Source organism: Trachurus trachurus (assembly GCF_905171665.1).
Source record: "Trachurus trachurus genome assembly, chromosome: 15".
NCBI classification, from domain to species: Eukaryota; Metazoa; Chordata; class Actinopteri; order Carangiformes; family Carangidae; genus Trachurus; species Trachurus trachurus.
Window position 1 is genome coordinate 2,068,987 of NC_139906.1, and position 19,489 is coordinate 2,088,475.

The following is a 19,489-nucleotide window of genomic DNA, read 5'->3' on the forward strand; positions in this document are numbered from 1 at the left end:
GCCATATTTTAGAAAAACATATTCACCGCGATCACAACTCGTGTCTCTCCGACTTTGTAACGTTACACACATGGGAGGGAGACAATCCTCTCGGCTGTAACAGGGAAGTTTACAATATATTAACAAAAAATAAAATAACATAATTGTTCTATAAATGTGACTTTGGCAGCTGTCAGGAACTCCCTACAGGAGGTCAATGTAGTTTGTGATTTATTTTCACGAGTAATAAATGACGTTTTTCAAAATAAAAGGGGGAAAAGTCCATGTTGCCATGGAGATGTGTAAACAACATGACATGGCGAAGTAATATTTTCAGTGATGAGTCAGCCGTGCTGTAATGCTGATTTGAGCACGTTCTAAATGTCTTATTGACCAATCAGATTGCTTGGTCGGAACTACTTGTTGTATAATACACTTTCACGGCTCGGCTCGGCTCGGTAAAGGTGCTTTTCCACTACAGCTGAGTTCTTCTAGTTCCTCCTCAGCGGGGTCGGGGGTGATCGCAGGGCTGCATTGTCCGCTTCTCTTCTTTAGATCCTCTCGTCAGCTCCAAACTCACTGGTCTGCACCTCGTTAACAGACCACAGTGGTTTTACAAACAGCAACATTTAACTCAGGTGAAGGAATAACTACAGCTTTGATACAGACCGGCGGGAGCTGTTGCCGCTCTGTTTTTGAAATTTCTGGGTTTGATTCTCATGTCGGACGCATTCTCAAGGTTACAACCTTTATTCCTGTTTCGTATCATGTATCTTGTCATATTTTGACTTTTATTCCTATTAAATTACCACTATATTCTCATTATGAGTTTTTTATTTGAGATTTTTATAAGTTTACGTCTCTATTCTCATAATATTTTGTTAATTCTTGTAAAATTCTGTTTGATTTTCTGGATATATATAATGAGTTTAAGCTCAAAATCACATCTATTATCTCATAATATTCAGACTTAATGATGTTCAGATCAATGTGGTTGTGGTCCTCTGTCCTACTGTAGTTACTATAGTTACTGTAGTAACTGTAGTTACCATAGTTACCATAGTGTGAGGTGTGAGTGGAGCAGCTGCAGCCTGACGACTCTCTAACTTCCTCTTTTCTGTTCCTGTTGAGTTTCACTGTGTGAAAGTAAAGAAACGTCTGAGACGATTCTGTCACGTTTTAGTATCGCTTCGGCTGCTTGGAACCAGGGCCGAGGAGGAGGAACTAAAAATGGTACCAGGTACCAGGTACTTGGGCTAATCGAAAAGCAGAAAAAGCGGACCGCGCCGCGCCAGTGGAAAAGCGCCATATGTAAAAGTGGAGAAACCATCCCTGAACAGAGGAGGAGGTCTGAGACACCACCTACTATCTCCCATTTACAACGCTGCTCTTTCATCTTTACCCAGGAGAATAAACAACTCAACCTCTAATGACTCTCTCAACGATCGTCGTTCACCAGGGGTACACCTGACTGTTGTTCCCCAAGTGGCACAGAACTCTGTCACATGAGACAACAACAATGGTCAAGTGAAACCAGTAGCTACCTTTGTAAACACACCCACAGGTATCTGGTGACCACTGTTCCCTCTAAGGTGTTTTACTGTGCAAAAAAAAGTTGCACACTCTGTAGTTCAACTACGATTTAAGTTTTTGCTTGAGAATTATTATTACTGTTCATATCAAGATGCTTCTGTGCCAAGAGTTGATGACACCAACTTGATGTTAGTTATTTTTTGACATAATTGTTCATATGGCAATAAATGCAAACTCTATTTTGCCAAAACAATATTGTATTTTGTTATCATTAACTGTAACTGACCTAGATATGGAGTAGCCTTTAATGTTGTCAAAATAATCTGTTATTAATCATTATAGTAATAGCCAATAGGATTGATATTTGGAGTTGGAGAGGTGAGGCCATAGCACCAGCATGTGGACGTACTGTGTTCGCTTAAGCTGTCGCTCACAGTCGCTCAAGCAGCTCATCAGGGGAGTTCAATATCTGCTCAGAAGTTTTGAAAATTAGAGGGAACATTGCTGGTGACCACTCCCTCAGAGGTTAAAGACCTACCTGGGTCTTTCTGGTCTATCTGGGTGTGGACTAGTGAGATAAGAGGAGAAATGTCTTCCCAGACAAATACAAGTCCAGTTGCCTACGATTCAATTTGCCCAGAAAAGTACTGTAGAAGGAGGAGTAGAAGTAGAAGAGACAACATGTTTCCTAGTTTCTCTAATGATTGACAGGTGACAATGAGACGAAGTGACGAGATCAAACAGAAAAACTACAACTCGTCACAAACTGAACTAAAACTGTTTCAAACTCGTCAGTGGATTTTATCAACGACTTTGTTCTGAGTGAAGAGTCAGAGGAAGAAAAGTAGAAACACTGATTATTGATCCACAGACTCAAACTAACGACTTGATTCACTAGTGGAGTTTATCAGAAACTGGAGAAAAACCATTCAGTTCCCTAAAGAGACGATGAGGATGAGCCTTCATCCTCCTCCTCCTCCTCCTCCTCCTCCTCCTCCTCCTCCTCCTCCTCCTCCTCCTCCTCCTCCTCCTCCTCCTCCTCCTCCTCCTCCTCCTCCTCCTCCTCAGTCTGACCGCAGTCCAACAGCTGCTGCAGATGTTCTGGGTTTTTACTGAGGCTGCAGGAGGAAAAACACAGAGCCAAGCTGCCGAATCGACAGATTTAACGTTCGTGTGAGACGACGAGTCTGAAGAGAAAAGAGGGAAGAGGAGAGAGGAAGTGAAGACACACACACACACACACACTAACCTAACACACACACTCATACAGACACACACAATGTGCCAAGTAGACAGCCAAGCAAATATTTTTCCTCTCTTCTCTGCAGGATCAAGTTCCTTCACTCTGAAACAGGCGTCAAAATAGAGTAGAGCTGCAACAATTAAACGATTAATCGCACAAATAATAATCGATTATTAAAAGAATTGTCAACTATTTGGTTTGTTATTAAAGAAAAAAAGTCAAAATTCTCTGATTCCAGCTTCTTAAATGAATATTTCTGGTTTCTTTGTTCCTTTATGACAATAAACTGAGTCTCTCTTTGGTTTGTGGACAAAACAAGACATTTGAGGATGATGTCTGGTGGTTTGAGAAACACTGATTGATGTTTTTAAACATTTTATTGACCAAACAACTAATTGATTAATCGTTTAAATAGTCAACAGATTCAATAATGAAAATAATCGTTAGTTGCAGCCCTATAGGCTAATAAAGAGCTGAAGAGAGAGTTTCCAGAGAACAACGTTTTCCAACTGATCAATAAAGAGGAACATTAGATATATTGATCTATGAGTTCAGTGATGAATATAAAATGTTTTGTCAGGATAAATAAAAGTTGAAAGTTGCTTCTAGTTAAGATATAATCAGTAAGTCAGAGCCCCCCCCCCCCCCCCCCCCCCCCACCGTGACCGTGTGACCATGTGACCGTGCAGCGTCTGAACGAGGAGTTAGTTTTCTACCCGACCAGAATGGTCTCAGACGTTTCTTTACTTTCACACAGTGAAACTCAACAGGAACAGAAAAGAGGAAGTTAGAGAGTCGTCAGGCTGCAGCTGCTAACACTATGGTAACTACAGTAACTACAGTAGGACAGAGGACCAGGACCACACTGATCTGAATATAGTAAGGTCAAAATATTATGAGAATAAAGATGTAAAATTATCAAATCTCAGATAAAACACTCATCATGTGGATATAGTGGTAATTTAGTCCAAATATGACAAGATATATTATAAGAAAGGTAGTTTTACATGAATAAAAGTTGTAACCTTGAGAATAAAGTCATAATATTACAATAATAAAAGCAACTTTGAGATTCAATTATTTATGTTTCAAGAAAAAAAATAGGCCTATGTCACTTATAAAGACAAATATGTCACTTTACAAGAATAAAAGTCAAAATACTAGAAGAAATATCTGGAATAAAGTCTAAGAATAAAGTCCAGATGGTTCATTATGCGTTTTTATTTTAAATCAACCTTAACAAGGAGCCTGACTCCACTTCCTCCTGACAATTAATAAATTATCGTTATAAAAAACACTCATGAGAATATAGTGGTAATTTTATAAGAATAAAAGTCAAAATATGACAAGAAATACTATAGGAAACGTAGTTTTACAGGAATAAAAGCTGTTACTTTGAGAATTAACTCATAGTATTACGAGAATAAGAGTAAGAATCATTTCTGTAATCTGTAATTTATGGAAACAAAGACGTCATTTTACAAGAATAAAAGTCAAAATATTAGAAGAAATATCTGGAATAAACTCTAAGGACAAAGTCCAGACTTTATTATGTGTTTTTATTTTAAATCAACCTTAACGAGTAGCCTGACTCCACTTCCTCCTCACAATAAATACATTCTTGTTATAATAAAATGTTGTTATTGGAGCTTCCTGAACCCACAGAGGATCAAAATCTGAGCAGCTTCATTGATCGTCACCGATCAGATAGTTTATTGATCGTCAGGTCGAGCCTCAGCTGAGGAGAGAAGATGAAGGAGGTCGAGTCGTCATGGAGACGCTGCGTCGTCTACATCAAACCGAGCCTCAGATCAGAGGCTGCCTTGTTCTCACACACACACACACCTGTAGCTGTGACAGAAAGCCCCTAGACACACCTGTGTGTGTGTGTTTAAGAGTGTGTGTGTGTGCGACAGGATCTAACCTAATTCTGAAAGTGCAGCAGACAGGATGTGTGTGTGTGTGTGTGTGTGTGTGTTTGTGTAAATAATTAAGCGGGGAGGTGATCAGTGCTAATTTAATCTGCAGCTCCCGAGGTCACATGATTTAGATTCATCCTCTTTATTCTGAGTCCAAAACCTTAAAGGGATAGTTCAACATTTTTCAGCAAATTGGCCCATTGCCATAATCCCTAACCGTGAGCTGCTCAGAGCTACGCTACGGAGGCTCATTATGGGATTTCTTGGTTTCCCTCATCAAACTCATCAAATACACAATCCAACAACTCCACAACGCTCTGGTGGACAAGTTGTGAGCTGCACATTCACCACGCTATGAGATAATAACACAACGTTACCACACAGAGTTGTTTTAGAGGGAAATACAGAGACTGTTGATGAAAAACTGTCCCTGAAGACAACGTGCATCAGCGGTTTTGCATGAATTTCCCTCTAAAACAACTCTGTGTGGTAACGTTGTGTTATTATCTCATAGCGTGGTGAATGTGCAGCTCACAACTTGTCCACCAGAGCATTGTTGTGGAGTTGTTGGATTGTGTATTTGATGAGTTTGATGAGGGAAACCAAGAAATCCCATAATGAGCCTCCGTAGCGTAGCTCTGAGCAGCTCATGGCTCTGCTCCGCCGTTCTAAAAATAGCTTGCACCGACAATTAAAGGTAACGAACCTACTGCTATGACTATAGGGGTTATGGCAATGGGCCAGTTTGCCAAAAATGTTGAACTATCCCTTTAAATCTGACTCAAAAATTCACAACGATCAACGAACATCGTCACGTCTGTTCATCGTCATCTGACGCTGTAATTTCCCAAAAAGCAGGTCAGTGAACGCACCATCAGCTCTGGACTCCGAGTCGAGGTTAAAATAAAGTCACATTCCTGCTTTTATTTGCTCCGTGTGAGGTTTTCCCAACGTTCCTCCTCCCCGTCTGTCTGGAGATTTCCTCTGAGAAACCAAAACCAGGAAGAAAAAAACCCAGATGAGACGTCGTCCAATCAGATCAGGAGGAGGATGAGACGACGCTTCACCGTGGGAACTGAAGCCGTTTAAAGGTCCAGTGTGTAATAATTAACAAGGTTTATTGGCTAAATCTGAATCTGATGCTGGTTTCTCTCTGTTCATGTAAACGCAGCATCCAGAATACGATCATAAAGGATTTTTAAAGGAATAGTTCACCAGAAAATGAAATTCATTAGTGTCATTATTGCCTCCCCCTCATGCTGATGAATACTCCGGAGTAGTTTTTTTATTCCTCAAAGTGCATCTGGAGACCCGGGAGGCCGGTTCCTAGTCCAACCACAACTTTATATGAGAGTAATAATAGGGCCCGACACAAAAACATCCATAAAACTACACAACAACCATTTAATATTCCTCCACACTGCTCGTCCACTGCAATCCAAGTGTCCTGAAGGGAGATAGTACAGAGTTTACTGGAAACTACCTCATTTAGGACATTTTTACAGCCTCAACAGGACTGGTTACACTGTAAAAATGTCCTAAATTATGTTGTTTCCAGTAAACTCTGGACTACTCGATGCAAAAGGAAAGGAAGCTTTCAATAAAAGCGCAACAAAACATTTGGAGCATTCTCCTTTCAACATTAAAAGACAGGTTTTATCTTCAAAGATGATGTGTTCCCCGGGCAAATTCAATACAGAACTGTTACGGCTGTAAAAATGTCCTAAATGATGTTGTTTCCAGTAAACTCTGGACTATCTCCCTTCAGGACACTTGGATTGCAGTGGACGAGCAGTGTGGAGGAATATTAAATGGTTGTTGTGTAGTTTTATGGACGTTTTTGTGTCGGCCCCTATTATTACTCATATAAAGTTTTCGTTTGACTACGAACCGGTCTCCAGATGCACTTTGAGGAATAAAAAACTATAATTGAATGAATTTCATTTTTTGGTGAACTATTCCTTTAAGAACCAAGAACCGGGATGGAAACCAGAAGAAAAAACCAAGATTCTGCTGCTCGTTCACTTCTGTTTCCTCTTTCTGCTGAAACTCTGGAACAGTTTGACGTCGACAGCAGCGAGAGGTGAAAGTGTTTCAGTCCAGAGAGAGATGGAAAATAGAAAAATAAGTTAAGTTTTAAGTTTTACTATAAGAAAATCACACGAGTCATGTGACTGTTCTGCTTTAACCGACTGTGTTTCCACTGATTAAACCGTCCAATCAGATCCTTAAGGAAATAACTGATCTAATTAAGGATAAAAATAATTAACAGGAGGAGAATCTGACTGTTTAAATCCCTCTGACTATAGGAATAAGAGATAGGCTAATATATAGAGTATACCTCCTGTAGCTTTACTTACAACCATCATTTAACATCATTATTACTGATTATTAAATGAATAGGTAGGTAGAATATTTTAGCTGTTGCTTAACACAGAAACTTACAACTCAAATATTGATCTTTAAATCAGAAGTTTTATTGATTAAACCTGTCAGTCTGTGGATTTAACTTTGACTATTAAATCAATAATAAACATATTTTAGCTGCTGATTAGTTTTGTTTTAACAGAGGAAGCTACAAACTCAAATAATGATCTATAAATCTGAGGTTATATTGATTAAACCTGTCAGTCTGTGGGTATAATTGATTATTAAATCAATAACAAACATATTTTAGCTGCTGGTTCGTTTTGTTTTTAACAAAGGAAGCTAAAAACTCAAATACTGATCTATAAATTTGAGGTTTTATTGATTAAATCTGTCAGTCTGTCAAACCTGATGAAGTGCTGCATTCACTGAAATCGGGACTTTTTTAAATGCATTTTATTCCTGTTGTTTCCTTAATGTCCCAGAATCCCTTTATGAGTTTACAAACAGCTGAGGAGTGACAGAGTTGTATTGTTTTATTATTTTATTTCACACTCTTGACTTGACTCACATGACTACGGGTCCTTGTGAGGTCAAAAATAGAGTGTGTGAGTTTGTGTGTTTGTGTTGAAGCTGGTGGTTGTTTGGTTTCCTGGCAGCAGCTGCATCACTGAGCTGTGTGTTGACACGTGCATCATGTGTGTGTGTGTGTGTGTGTGTGTGTGTGTGTGTGTGTGTGTGTGTGTGTGTGTTGATGCTGATGCTCTTGATGCTCTTGATGCTTCCTTTTACTGATGTAACTGACTCACCAGTTGGTAAAGGCTTCAGCCCATCTGGTAGTAAGAACTCCGTAAAATCCGTGCTCTGTTCCAATGTAACAGGCTATTATCTCTGTTTCTCCTGTAATATTTTACTGGAATAGTCGTGTAAATGACTTATGTTGGGGAAAAATCCTTCTTTATCAAATTCAAATACTGTATGTTGATCTAGATCTGAAGTGTGCCTTTTGTGGTTCCCATACTGTCTGAAACTGTTATTCATCTGTTTTCGAAGCGTGAATGTACCCGTAAGATATTTGTAGATTTGTTTTAGATAATATCTGCTGTGATTTTGAGCTCCTCTTGCAAAATGTCCTTTTTGGCTTTGTAAAGAGTGACACTGCAGCTGAAAAAGAATATTTTTAATCAATCTAATTTTAATTCTTGCAAAGTTTTACATCTACAAGTGTAAATTTGCCAAAGTAAAAACCCCTAACTGGAGGTGTGGGCCTATTTCAAGTCAATATCCTCTGCTAATAACAAGAAAGCTATCAAAACTATAAATCTTCTATTATTTTGTTGTTACATCTAGTATTAGTTATCCAATTGTTATTAATGTGATGCTCATATATGGTTTGATGCACTGTTTGTGTATTTTGTAAATCAATAATAAAGTTGATGGGGGGAAAAAGAAGAAGAAAAAACACATGTGTGTGTTAGTTTGTTTTTTTCACCTGGTGAAGAAATCAGCGATGCCGAACCTCTTTGGCATCAGCCGGGACTCGAACCCGTCCCCTTGCTGCTGCTGCAGCTGCAGCTGGTCGCTCAGGTCCGGGAGTTTGTCCGGTGCGCTCTGCCTCCGTCCGGCCTCTAGGGACCGGAAGTCCTCCCCCCCCTGCAGCCCCATCCCTCCAAAATAAAAGCCCCTGACGTCCTCATCGTCGTCCGGGGACAGCGGCGTGGCGTCGCAGCTGAGGGACACGACGGCGTGATGGTGCTGGTGCTGGTTCTGGTTCTGGTTCTGGGTAGTCCTCAGGGTCCGAGGCCTGACGGGTCGACTGAGGTCACCGAGGTCCAAATCCTCCTCCTCTTCCTCCTCCTGCTCCTCTTCTTCCTCCTGCTGCTCCTCCTCCTCCTGCAGCTTGGCACTTGATCCAGGGGAGCAGCGGGAGGACGCGGCCGCTGCAGCCGGAGAAGGCGCCTCCTCCCCGGGGCAGAGTGGCACCGACCTCCCGCTGGAGCTGCAACCAGAACCAGAACCAGAACCAGAACCATTCTCCAAGAAATGAATCTGAGCGTCCGTGTTCACAGTCAAACCAACAATGTGCAAACCGCCGTTGACGTGGTGGTGGTGGACTGTCATCACCTCCTCCTCTTCCTCCTCCTCCTCGATACCCCCGTTGGGCATGTTGTTGTTGGGCTGCTGTTTCCCCGCGCATGGCAGCTCATAGCCCGGGTTGTGAGTCCTGCAGCAGCCGCCGGTGGTGCTGGAGGAAGCCACCGAGCCACCGCCCGGAGCTTCCCCCGAGTCTGAGTCTCTCTTCCCCGCAGGACCCGGAGCCTCCTGTCGGCCTGAAACCCGAGCTCCGAGCACAGCTGGACCGGAAGCAGCTGTTGCTTCTCCTCCCTCCTCTCCTTCTCTTTCTCCTTCTCCTCTCTCTCCCTCCTCCTCCTCCTCCTCTTTTCTCCCTCTTCTTCTTCTTCTTCCTCCACTCTCTCCCTCCTCCTCCTCCTCTTTGAATCCGTTCATCAGGCCCACACACCTGTCAGTCACCTCATTCTTCCTCTCCCCCTTCTCCTCCTCCTCCTTTACCTCCACCAGGTCCAACATGATCTCCTTGTGCTCCGAGTAGTCTGTTGTGTTTACATTCCTCCCGTTACCGGCGTCGGTATGACCCTTCCCGGCTTCCTCCTCCTCCTCCTCTTGACCCCCACTGCTGCGGTCTTTGAGGGCGATGATTTGGGATTTGTGACACGCTTTCCTCCCTCCTCTTTCTCCTCCTTCTCCTCCTCTTTCTCCTCCTTCTTCATTCTCGTTCAAGTCGACGACAAACGAGCCTCCTCCTCCTCCTCTGTTCCCCTCCTCCACCACCTCCTCCACCTCCATGACGGCGGCGGCTCAGCGCAGCAGCTCAGGCCGCCAGACGAGCGTCGGCCGCGGGCGTCAGATGGAGCACCGTCCGGCCCTGAGCTCCGCAGCAGCAGCAGCAGCAGCAGCAGCAGGTTTTGTTGTTCTGGGAGGAAGGGGCGACCATCTTTTAAACGTTACCTCACCACCGGCCTCATGACTCCTCGTCTCTCTCTTTTAAAAATAAATAAACGAATAAATAAATAATAAATAAATAAAAAGATCGTTAACGTTTTCCTCCGACGCAGCAGATTAGATTAAATCCCTCCGTGTTGCAGCAGCAGCAGCAGTAGAAGCGGCGGCGGCGGCGGCAGCAGCGGCATTCCGGCCACAGTCCAGCGCCATCTTGAAAATACCCCAACAATGACGTCACCCCTCCTCCTTCCTCCGCTCGCCGTGTTTTGATTCGCTGAGAGGGATCAGCGGTGACGCCTGCCGGTCAAAGCCCGGAACTGCAGCGAGGGGGTTTTCTGACCCCATTGACCCCCTGATCCACTATCTATCTATCTATCTATCTATCTATCTATCTATCTATCTATCTATCTATCTATCTATCTATCTATCTATCTATCTATCTAGGAATAAATCTTTTATTTATTTCAATGGTTTTTAAATTGGTATTCATATTATACATATATATTATATTATATATACCAATTTATATATCAATACCCTATTTAAAAACCTTATTATTATAAATTATATTAATTTAAAATATAATTATTTATTTCTATTTCAACTGTTATCTAGGAAAAATACTTTTATATCTTTTATTTTGACTTACATTATAAAGGATTTTATTATTATTAGATTTTATTTATAATTACTAGGTTTGGGTATACACACACATATATAATTTATAATAATTAGTTTTTTTTAAATTGGTAGCCATATTTATATATACCAATTTGTATATTTGTGTGTGCATATACTGTATATATATGTTCATAAAGGATTTATTATTAGGATTTGTTTATAATAGGTTTAGGTATACACACACATAATTTATTATCATTTGTTTTTTAAATTGGTAGCCATATTTATATGTACCAATTTGTATATTTTTGTGTGTGTATTCATATATATATGATTTGTATATATATATTACAACAGTTTTCATACTCTGATGATGCAGACTCACAATTTGTCACCTCAAGTTAATGCTCACTTAATTAATCTGACTGATGACTTAGTTTTTAAATTTATTTTATAATAACTCATTAATAAACGATGATGGAAATTACAATTAGATTCTCATCACTGATAAATGATAGTCACTTCTAACTAATAACTTCTAACTATTATCTTCCATCGAAGTATAAAAACTGTGATATTACTGGTATTCAGCTGTTACCATCTGATCTAATGACCTGATTATAAACCGTTGATAAACCACAGAAACATCCTGCAACAGGTCTAACTTTTTTATTACATGACATAAAAAAAACCCAAAGTGGCAACAGCAACTGCAGCTAAACATCACAGTAGCCTACTTAGTTCACCGACATTCACCAGCTGTTGGTTTGTGTTGCAGCAGAAAAACGAGACGTTAAAAATCAACGATTCATAGAGGCGACATAGAAATGCACTTTTTGACAAATGCAGCGTTTATCAAGGGTTCGTAACCTGTCCACACAGACGTCCTCTGGACAGCAAAGAATAGAAGAAGGTCTGCACTGCAAAAACTCAAAATCTTTCCAAGAAGATTTGTCTTTTTTCTTGTCAGAATGTCTCATTTCTACTCAAAACTCATCCCTGTCCACTTAAAATAAGACTCATCGTCTAAAAATCAACTTGTTTTCAGATCATTTTCACTTGTTTCAAACAAATTTTCATTTGAAATAAGTAGAAAAATCTGCCAGTGAAAGCAAGTTTTTTGTGCTTGTAATAATAAGAAAAACCTGCTCCACTATCAGATTCTTCTACTTATTCCAAGTGAAAATCTGCTTGAAAGGAGTAAAAAAGTGTCTAAAAACAAGCTGCTTTTTAAATGTGATGAGTCTAATTTTAAGTAGAATGAGATTTGTTTTGACTAGAAATTACATTTTGACTAGAAATAAGACAAATATTCTTGGTGAGATTTTGAGTTTTTGCAGTGTGGTTGTTCTGAATTTGTAATTTGCAAAGAGATTGCGTGTCAGCGGTGATCCCTTCTTTTCATCAACACATCAATATACCACAAGATGACTATTGTCTCGACTGCGACAGGTTTGCTGCTGCCCTTTGTGCCCTTTGTGCCAGTGCTCTGTTAGCCCCTCGTTTCCTCCACGCCACGTACGCACAAATGCACAGGAACACGGTCAGTATGAGGAACTCCCAGATCTGTAATGTTTGTCCCTTGCGGAACGGGTTGCGGACGGGGTCGCTCTCTTCCTCGTTGACCGCGTTCTTCATCCGGCAGGAGAAGCTCCTGACCTCTTTGGTCTTCTCGTCGTTCCAGATTACGGTCTGTCTCTGCTGCTGCTGCTGCTGTTGTCCGTCCGGCGGCGCCCACGGTCCGTCGTCTTCTCTCCAGCTGTAGACGATCGGTCCAGAAACTTTGGTGTTTCCACCGTCACAGGACAGGACGCAGGTTTTTGAACGCGGGGTACAGGTCCGAAGGTTTACCACCAAAACCACGGGCTTGGGAACCTTCTTCAAGACCTGATTGGCCTGATTGTTTTTAAGTCCCAGTTGGTGCACCGGTGGTGGCGTCCAAGGTTGATTCTGGGCCGGATTAGTAGAGTCCAACAACGCAAACGGCAACGTGACGAAGAGCAGAAACAGCGGCCGTCGTCCCTCCATGTCCACAGATCGGAAGATGAAGAAATAAAAAAATTGGTGTCACAGTTGTTACCTACAGTAGCTGCAGCATTTCCTTCCTCCCTGTGGTTTGTACATCTGAAATGTTCTAAAATTGCGCATCATCAGTCATGTTTGTCGGTTAATTTTCTCTAACAGACAGTTTCACAGATTATTGTACAACAGACAACGTAGCCTAACACAAAATTATATTCTTTATATTCGTCTACTTCAGCTTCCAATGATTTGGTTCCAGTTCTTAACGTCTGTATTCTTCATTTATTCTTTACTTTACTTTACTTTATTTTTTTTCTCACGACCACGCAAGTGGTATGGAGCACAAACAATAAAACAGTACAAATAATCAGACATAGCAAGAGGCAGTGGGGGCTGTACATACTTTGTACATACATCTCTGACCAGGACAGAGCAAAAACTATCACTTAAACAGAGGAAGAACACGTTTCAGAAAAGCACCTAGCTTATAAATAACTTTAGTTTTATCAGACTGTAATAACAAAATTAGTTTAAACATAGATGGGCGACGAACATGGTATTTAGGGAGGTATTTTTCTCTTAGATATACAATACATGTGTTCTTGCATTCAAACAAAACATGGAACTTTCTAAAAACCTAAACCTCCTCTTTCCACTGCAGAGATCACAAACTATTAAAGGGATAGTTACCCAAAATTAAAGTCCAATTTGGACGAACCGGGAAGAGGAGCTTCTGCTACAAAACAAGCATGAAATATAGACTTTTTTTTGGAACAATTTTGCATTTCGGGGCTTCAATACAAGACGGACATTACATACGAGCAGCATGGAGGTATTTGGATGTTTTTTGGTGTGTCTTTTTGTTACGAAGACAGTTGGTATCCATTTGCAACCGTCATGGACATGCACTGCTACGCCGAGACCCCCTGTAACTCAGAGAATTTGAATTTTGGGTGAACTATCCCTTTTACAAGGCTCTTCCTTTAACATGTTATTCATAAATTGTACATTCTCTTTCATATTTTACCTTCTTCTCTCTGTCCTGACGAGGACACATCAGAGTCCTGAGGATCTCTCGTTTTCGCCACATAAAGTATCCACTAAGTCCCAAGAATGTCATCACTACCAAGACCTTCAAGGCCAGGTATAAAGCTGTGGGCCAGATTGGTTTATGTAGGATTGGGTTGTCGTAGGCGTCGCTCTCTGCCTCACTGATTGGATTCCTCACCCGACAGGTGAAGTTTTTAACCCATTTATTTATCTCATCATTGATAATGATCTTGTCCTTGTCCCCGTCTTCCCAGTCTCCATCGTCCTGCCTCCAGCTGTAGGTGAGTGGTCCAAATGCAGGGGTCTCATCATGAAGACAGACCAGAGTGCAGGTCTTCATTTCAGAGGAACAGTTCAGCGGTCTCACCATTATCTCAGGCTTGGGAACCTTCTTCATGAGCTCCACCTTGTAGCCTTTAGACTGGACCTGACTGTTGAGCTCCACCGTGTACAGCCCCAAGAAGGCCTTGTGTGTCGTGTTTTTAATTTCCAGAGCTCCTGTGGTTGTGTTCAGAGTCGTTCGACCTTCAAACATGCCGTAATAATCCAACTCATTGTCCCACCATACAGCCACCAGGTTTCTCTCATGTTTCCACCGGATGTTCATGAAAGGACCAGAGGAGTCCGGCTTCAGGCGGATCGTGCCGTTAGCCGGCAGGTACACGTGTTCGTTCTGGGCCGAGGCGGACTTCAGCAACACGAACAGCAGAAATGTAGTCCATGGAAATACAACCGGACCCTCCATGTCCAGAGATCAGAACCGGATCGATGAAATACCGTCCTTCGTATCAGTGAGAAACTGCTCTGAATTCTGTTTCTGCCTCACAGAGTTGTGGTTCGTGTTGCAACAGTTCCTTCCTGACTGTGCTGACACTAACTCAGACCTCCCACTAGAGTTCAAAACCGCTCCAATTTTGGCACGACATAAATTACTTCCTGGCAATATACAAAAAGGTTTAAGTGATAGAGAAGGGTAATATGATTTAAAGGCCCCATGGCATGAAAAATGTGATTTTGGTTATTTTTTGGTGCTTGGGGAGGTCTCTGGGCCACGTATATACTGTCCCATGCATCAAACTGGTCATAAACGGAGAAACACACACCGCCCATTTGTAGGAACTGTCTCTTTAAGACGAGCAGATAGCACTTCCTCCTTTCTGTGATGTCACGCACAAGGTAACTCCGCCCACCGTGACCAGTTGTTTTTTTGTTTTTTTCAATTTTTATGAATGCAGCTTAGGTTTCAGTTACTTGCCTGTGATTGGCCCTACCACATGCCACTCAAAAACAGTCAGCCAATCAGAGGAGAGGTTCTCATTCTCTCTTCTGATTGGCCAAATGACCTGTGCCTGCTAGAGCTCCAGAAAGAGGCAACAGAAAGGGGCAGTAGAAACGATATTAAGCAGATCACAGGTACTCAAAACCAATGATACCTCTTGTTAGGGATATCAGCAGGTAAATAAACCCAGAGAAAAGTGCACAGCATGGGCCTTTAAGAGGAAAATGGAATGGAATGGAAGATGCAACCAATTGTTCACACTACTTTGAATAGCATGTGCATATCTGTCTTTGAGGTGAAACAGTGGAATACGTTATCTGATGAGAATAAAGGAAGTAAAAATCTGGTGCAACTCAAAAAAAAAAAGTTTAAAATCATCATTCTGGAGAGATATAGATGTGACGGTATGTGGTTATGCTTTATGGCATTGGTTCCCAACCTGGGGAAGAGAGAGCTTTGTCTGTTCTGAGGTTATGAGGTTATCAAAATCATTTGATTTAATATAATATATGAAGTAGATCATCAATAATGATGTATGAACAAAGACAATAGGAACAAAAACCTACAACCTAGTACCTGCAATAGGACATGATAAGAATTATGACACCACAATAGAGGCTGGTGCTTCTCTTCGAAAAAAAAAGCAGGAGGGGCTTCAAGGAAAAAAGGTTGGGAACCAATGCTTTATGGGACAAATGCTGAATTTCCAACATTTTGTTTGGTATTTGCTGAGTGTGTACATGTATGGTTTAAAGGTTTGGGCATTTAGCTTCAGCCTCATGCACCCCTTCTTTTGGATGGGATGTTTTCTTTTTTTTGCTGTTGTTCTTTTTCTGATGTGTCGAAAACAAACTCAAACTCATCAAGGTGTGAAGCTAACTCAGTCTATAAGCTATAGTCCTATAGGTATCATTCTTTTAAAAGCAGCTACAGTCTTCATAGTCTAACTTCTATGATGACATGGTGTAATCCTGAAAATAATTTTATGTCCTGAACAACTTCAAACTAATTTGAACAAACTGAAAGAAATTGTCTGTAAGGTTTTAAAATCTGCTGCAAATTGTTTGAACATACAGACTTGTTGTGCCGATAGTTATGATAATTATTTGCTTATGTTTCCTCACCACGCTGGTCATTTAACAACTGGGTCTCTTTCATGTTAAGAGGCGTTATTGAGTCAGCTGTCAACAATTTCAGAGATTTCTGGCCAGTTGTGGCAGAAATGACCAAACCAGCGATGGACACAGAAAGAAGAAGAAAACCCAACAGGACGGAGGAACAGAGTTGACTTTTAGCTGTGTGGAGGTTGTCCCTCGAACTTGAAGGGGAAAACTTCCCCCTTTCTCTGATTGTCTTTCTGATAGTCTTAGTGTCAGCACAGGAAGGAACGGTTGCACCACAAACCACCGCAGAGCAGTTTCTCACGGATACAAAGGAAGATATTTCACCAATCCTGTTCTGATCTCTGGTCATGGAGGATCCAGTTGTATTTTCATGGACTACATTTCTGCTGTTCGTGTTGCTGAAATCTGCCTCGGTACCAAGAATCTTGGTTACAAGAATAATATCAAACAATTATATTATATATTTGAACGTTCTGTCGTGTTTGGGGAGGGACTGAACCCAAATGTGACAGACACACAAAACACAAGGTGAAGGATAACAAAGGTCATTTATTGTGAAAAAGAGGCAAAATGCAAAATATCTGTGAACAAACAACCAACAAAAGTCAATTGTCAACAACAAACATCGATCATGTTCGTCAGTGCTGTGAGTGACTGCAGCTATCACAAACTATTAACAAGGCTCTTGCTTGTATTACAACACATATACTGTACTTGGTCCTTCATATTTTACCTTCTTCTCTCTGTCCTGACGAGGACACATCAGTTTCCTGAGGATCTCTGGTTTTCGCCACATAAAGTATCCACTAAGTCCCAACAACGTCATCACTACCAAGACCTTCAAGGCCAGGTATAAAGCTGTGGGCCAGATCGGTTTATTTAGGATTGGGTTGTCGTAGGCGTCGCTCTCTGCCTCACTGACTGGATTCTTCACCCGACAGGAGAAGTTTTTAACTCCATGATACTTCTCATCATTCATGATGATCTTGTTCTTGTCCCCGTCTTCCCACTCTCCACCGTCCTCCCTCCAGCTGAAGGTGAGTGGTCCAAATGCAGAGGTCTCATCATGAAGACAGACCAGTCTGCAGGTCTCCAGTTCAGAGGAACAGTTCAGTAGTCTCTCCTCCACCTCAGGGTTGGTAACCTCCTTGATGAACTCCACTATGTAGCCTTTACTCTGGACCTGACTGTTGATCTCCACCGTGTACAGCCCTGTGAAGGACTCGTCAGTGTTTTTAATTTCCAGACCTCCTGTGGTTGTGTCCAGTGTCGTGCAACCAACATACTTGCCGTAATAATTCAGTACCACTTTTTTCACCCATTCAACCACCAGGTCACCTTTATGTTTCCACAGGATGTTGGTGAACGGGCCGGAGGTCTCAGGCTTCAGGCGGATGGTGCCGTTTACCTTCGTGTAAACCGGTTCATTCTGGGCCGAGGCGGACTTCAGCCACATGAACAGCAGGAAAGGAAACCATGAAAACACAACCGGTCGCTCCATGTTTACAGATCAGAACAAGATCGATGAAATATCGTCCACGTCTCAGCTGCTCTGAACTCTGATTCTGCTCAGAGGAGGTTTTGTGGTGCAGTAGTTCCTTCCTGTCCTGACACCTCCCACTTTAACTCTAACACCACTTTTGTACTATTAAAACTATTCTGTATCAGGTGCATCCATCTAGAAGCTGTAGAAATGAAATGAAAAATAAATTGTTCGTCAGACTTTAAAAGTTGCTGCAAATTGTTTGAACACACAGACTTTTGCCTTTATTATAATTTTGACACTGAATCTCTTTGATGTTAAGGGGCATTATAGACGTGAAAAATGTCATGAAATAAAAATAGATCAAAATAAATTTTTAGAGAAGAAATAAAATAAATAAAAACACTTGAATCTGTGTTTGTGTCTCTAGCGTTTACTGTCGTCAGCATAAATAGACAACATCCCAGTTTACAGGAGTTACAGTTATCATACAGTATATTACACACTGTGATGTGTGATTGTTTGAATGGGGAGGGACTGAACACAAAAACACATGTGGACGGATACCAAAGATCATTTATTATGAAAAAGAGGCAAATGCAAAAGTCTCTGAACAAAAACACAAAGTACGTATTAATAAAAACAGTGGTTGGATCTAAGTCACGGACAAAACAGGAAAAAAAGGAACTCAAAGGTGTCTCCAAAGACACAAAAGATGCAAGACAGACGCAGACACATCCAGGTTCTTACAACAGACAATTCATGGAATCATGGTCTTTCTTCTTTCTCTTTGTCCAGCTTTATTCTAAACCTCCTCTTTCCACTGCAGCTATCACTGACTGACTCCTCCCACTTTAACTCTAACACCATCTTTGTACCATTTACACTATTCTGTATCAAATAAATCAATCTGTAAACTGTAGTAAATGAAACAAATGAAACAAATATGAAACAAATTGTTCTTCACACTTTAAAAGTTGCTGCAAATTGTTTGAACATACAGACTGAAGCTAGAAGTAGTGAAACAGAGTGTGTGTTGGCAGAAATGACCAAACCAGCGATGGACACAGAAAAAAGAAGAAAACCCAACAGGACGGAGGAACAGAGTTGACTTTGAGCCCAGTGAGCAGAGGAGCAGAAAGGACCAAGATGCTGTGTGGATGACTTTCATCTTTACAAGGTTGTACAGTAGTCATAACTTGATGGGTAAATCTAACAACTCTAAGAAAATCTTAGATTTTTTTTTTATTTCATCAACAAGAATCTTTGGGAGTTCTTCTCTCAGTTCTTCAAATGCTCTTCCTCCTTTCCATGGAGCCTTTGGTTTCCATGTTATATAAAGCTTTGAAGAAGTAACAGTAGTTTTTGATAGACAATACCCCAGTTTAAAGGAGCCACAGTTTCTAATACAGTTGATCCATATATTACACTGTGATGTACGGGTGTTTACACTGTACAAAACCACTGCAAATAAAACATGAGAGGAAGCATTTACAAAAATAATATTAAATAATTGTGCTTTTTATTTGAACGTTCTGTCGTGTTTTGGGAGGAACCCAAATGTAGACACAAAAAACACAAGGTGACGGATAACAAAGGTCGTTTATTGTGAAAAAGAGGCAAATGCAAAATGTCTGTGAACAAACAACCAACAAAAGTCAATCGTCAACAACAAACATCGATCATATTCATCAGTGCTGTGAGTGACACATCCAGGTTCTTAGACTGCAGATCACTGTACAACAGACAATACATGGAATCATGGTCTTTCTTCTTTCTCTTTCGGACACTTTCGTAGATATGTGAGTTGGTGAGAGGGTACATACATTTAATGTTGGTGGCGAAAAT

The 19,489-nt window shown here is 41.1% G+C and overlaps 1 protein-coding gene across 2 annotated transcripts in view; it reads right to left on the bottom strand.

The window, feature by feature from the left end:
• Positions 1-10,262, bottom strand: part of tbc1d12a (TBC1 domain family, member 12a) — a 29,611-nt gene extending 19,349 nt beyond the window's left edge. For both annotated transcript variants that reach the window (XM_083987653.1, XM_083987652.1), the window contains exon 1: positions 8,534-10,262. In XM_083987653.1, the coding sequence (XP_083843779.1) occupies positions 8,534-9,906 (1,373 nt within the window). In that variant the 5' untranslated portion in view covers positions 9,907-10,262. The remainder of the gene's footprint in view (positions 1-8,533) is intronic.
• Positions 10,263-19,489: the final 9,227 nt, after the last annotated feature.